This window comes from Anopheles aquasalis, chromosome 2 (assembly GCF_943734665.1).
Source record: "Anopheles aquasalis chromosome 2, idAnoAquaMG_Q_19, whole genome shotgun sequence".
In the NCBI taxonomy this organism is placed as follows: Eukaryota; Metazoa; Arthropoda; class Insecta; order Diptera; family Culicidae; genus Anopheles; species Anopheles aquasalis.
In genome coordinates, this window is record NC_064877.1 from 61,895,647 (window position 1) to 61,898,146 (window position 2,500).

General features: G+C 52.8%; 1 protein-coding gene across 2 annotated transcripts in view; it reads right to left on the reverse strand.

Annotated features, from left to right (window-relative positions):
- LOC126569960 (neither inactivation nor afterpotential protein C) overlaps positions 1–2,107 on the reverse strand; it is a 7,582-nt gene extending 5,475 nt beyond the window's left edge. Inside the window, exons 1-3 of one of the 2 annotated variants that reach the window (XM_050227387.1) lie at positions 1,894–2,107; positions 356–719; positions 1–270 (exon numbers count right to left, since the gene is read on the reverse strand). The exon at positions 1–270 is cut by the window's left edge and continues 34 nt beyond it. In XM_050227387.1, coding sequence (XP_050083344.1) covers positions 1–270; positions 356–652 — 567 coding nt within the window. In that variant the 5' untranslated portion in view covers positions 653–719; positions 1,894–2,107. The other variant, XM_050227388.1, reaches the window with a different exon arrangement.
- Between the last annotated feature and the right edge of the window lie 393 nt (positions 2,108–2,500).

Consider the following 2,500-nt stretch of genomic DNA (forward strand, 5'->3'; position numbering starts at 1 on the left):
CCAGCACGGTGATCCGATGCAGGTACCCCGTTTCCCAAGCGTCGTCTTCGTATCACGCGCCAATCCGTAGTCCGCCAGCTTCACCTCACCATCGCGCGTCAACAGAATGTTGCTTCCACGGACATCCCGGTGCACGGTGTGGTTCTCGTGCAGATACACCAACGCCTTCGACACCTCACGTAAGATGTACGCCAGCTGCACCTCGTTCGCGCGCCGATTCGCAACAAACAGCTTCCGGACGATATCGATTACCGGTCCATACTCGCAGTACTACCAGCATCAGCAGCAGCATCCAAACAATAACAACTCCATCATTGAGAGTGACTGAAGAGACTCCAATCTCCTCGCTACTCACCTCCAGTACGAACCAAATCTCGTCGCTTTCCCCTGCTGGACACTTCTTCCGATAGACGCCATAAAAGTCCAGTAGATTGGCGTGCTTCGAGTGATCGCGCAGTATACGGAACTCCTCCTGGATGGCGGTCTTCGTTTCGCCCTCGAACTTCTGCACCTTGATCGCGACACTTTTGTTCCCGGCCTGCGAATCCGTCGCTCGGTACACCTTCGCACACACGCCACTACCGATCAGCTCACCGAGCGTGTACCGGTTGCCCGGATCCGGCAACGTTTCGATACGCAGCGTAGCCGCCATGATGCTGTTCACCGATGTTCAAGTGTCCTTTCGCTCAAACCAATCGAGCGGAGCCGTTCATGAAGAGCTAAATGACGATTGAGAGTGACGAATCGCGAAAGACGAGACGAAGTTAAATCCATTTGCCCCATTAACACCCAAGGAATCTGCAGCGAGTTTCAAATAGTGAGTGCTGCGGTCTGGAATGTTTATCTGACCAACCCCAGCACACACGCGCAGTGTGTCCTCTTTCGATCATTAGTGATCGAAGGGAGAATTTAAAAATATTTATCCTCTCCGCGCTCATCGACACCCGATCGTGGAACTCTCACCAGGCCTGGGGGGGGCTCTAGGCAACCGCTGTGCACTGCCACTGCCGCTAAATGTCGCGGTCCATTTGCGGTTTGTGTGACACATCGTGGGGGGAAAATTGTGGAGAGACACCGCTGGAATGTGCCAAGGCTATAAGAGACCCATAGATGAGAGAGACACTGGGTGCATCATCATCATCATCATCATCGTCGGATTGCGAGTCTTAACCGCAACTGGACCGATCGGATCAGTGCGTCATCAGAGGCGACATTCCTTCCTGCAACATTCCAGCAAATGGCTGAATCCGCACCGCCGAGAATCCGGTTAGTTTGTGTGAGTGATTTGTGATGTCGAAAGGGATGTCGATTGGCCGCAGTGGAAGCGACGGAGGAAGCAGAATGGTTTTCCACTTTTTCCAGAGTCCCCGCGCTAGTGTGGCCTGGTATCCGAGATTGATTGATTGACTTAACCGATCGCAATGTAGCTCAATCGCTTCATTATGCTTCGTGGTAAGAGTCAATCTGAAGCAGAGACCACTAACAAGGTAGTAGAGTCGAAGCAGTCTGCCCTGGCTGGTAATTGCTAGCTCAGCGTTTGGCCCACAGACACTTCCGTTTGGCGTTAGCGAAAACCCCCGGGAGCAAATTGTTGCGTAAACCGAACGGACTCGACAATCGTCATTTCCTGCTTGACGTAACTTGAGGGTTTCTTGTGGTATCCTACCTCTGGCCACCCCAGTGGTTCACTAATCCTGTTAAAGTTATTGATTTGTGACAACAGGGGAAACATACGAGCAGTACAGTAACTGCTTTCACCATCAAGCCCAAGCCCTGCCCTGGCGCCAGCTGTCTTAGTCGAGGCCTTGAGACTTTGAGCCACTTGTGGGGAGACACTTCGGACGGAGTGACAATTGGATCATCGTGCATCGGGCATTGGATACTCAAACTTACACGAACGCACCCACTTGAACACACACTCTTGTTCTGTCGATTGCGCGAGAGATTCGTGATGATTTTCCCAATAATTTTCCACCACCAGATGGCCAAGATCACGAGGGGACAGCTCAAAACACACAATCCAATCACACTCTTCACTCGACAGATACAACCCCTCGAAGGGACACTGGCAGGCGGGTTGTCCTCGACCGGTACGACCGTTAACCGCGGAGCTTCGACGACCACTGACCGCTGGCTGATAGCGCTGCTCACCGGGAAGGCGTAAGGAAGCCCCAGCAATGCCTGCAACGATGCTAATTCAATTTCCCTTTTTTTCCAGGGTCCCCCCGGACAAGGCCTCGCTCGGCCAAATACTCTGCCCAATCGAGGGAAGGCGATCGATTGTTGGAGGACGTTTTTTGAAGGAGGAGGTGGTGGTTGGTTGGTGGTACTCCGGACCACACTAGACACTAGACAGTGAACCAGATTTCGAATCAGCGCGAATCGGACACCTTCATCACCTTCCCGAAGGGGGTGGGTTTCGGTTGATTAGGGTGTCTGGATCTGTAATCAACCACTCGAGCAAGGTGTCGCACGTGGAAAACGATGCGATTCGGTCTCA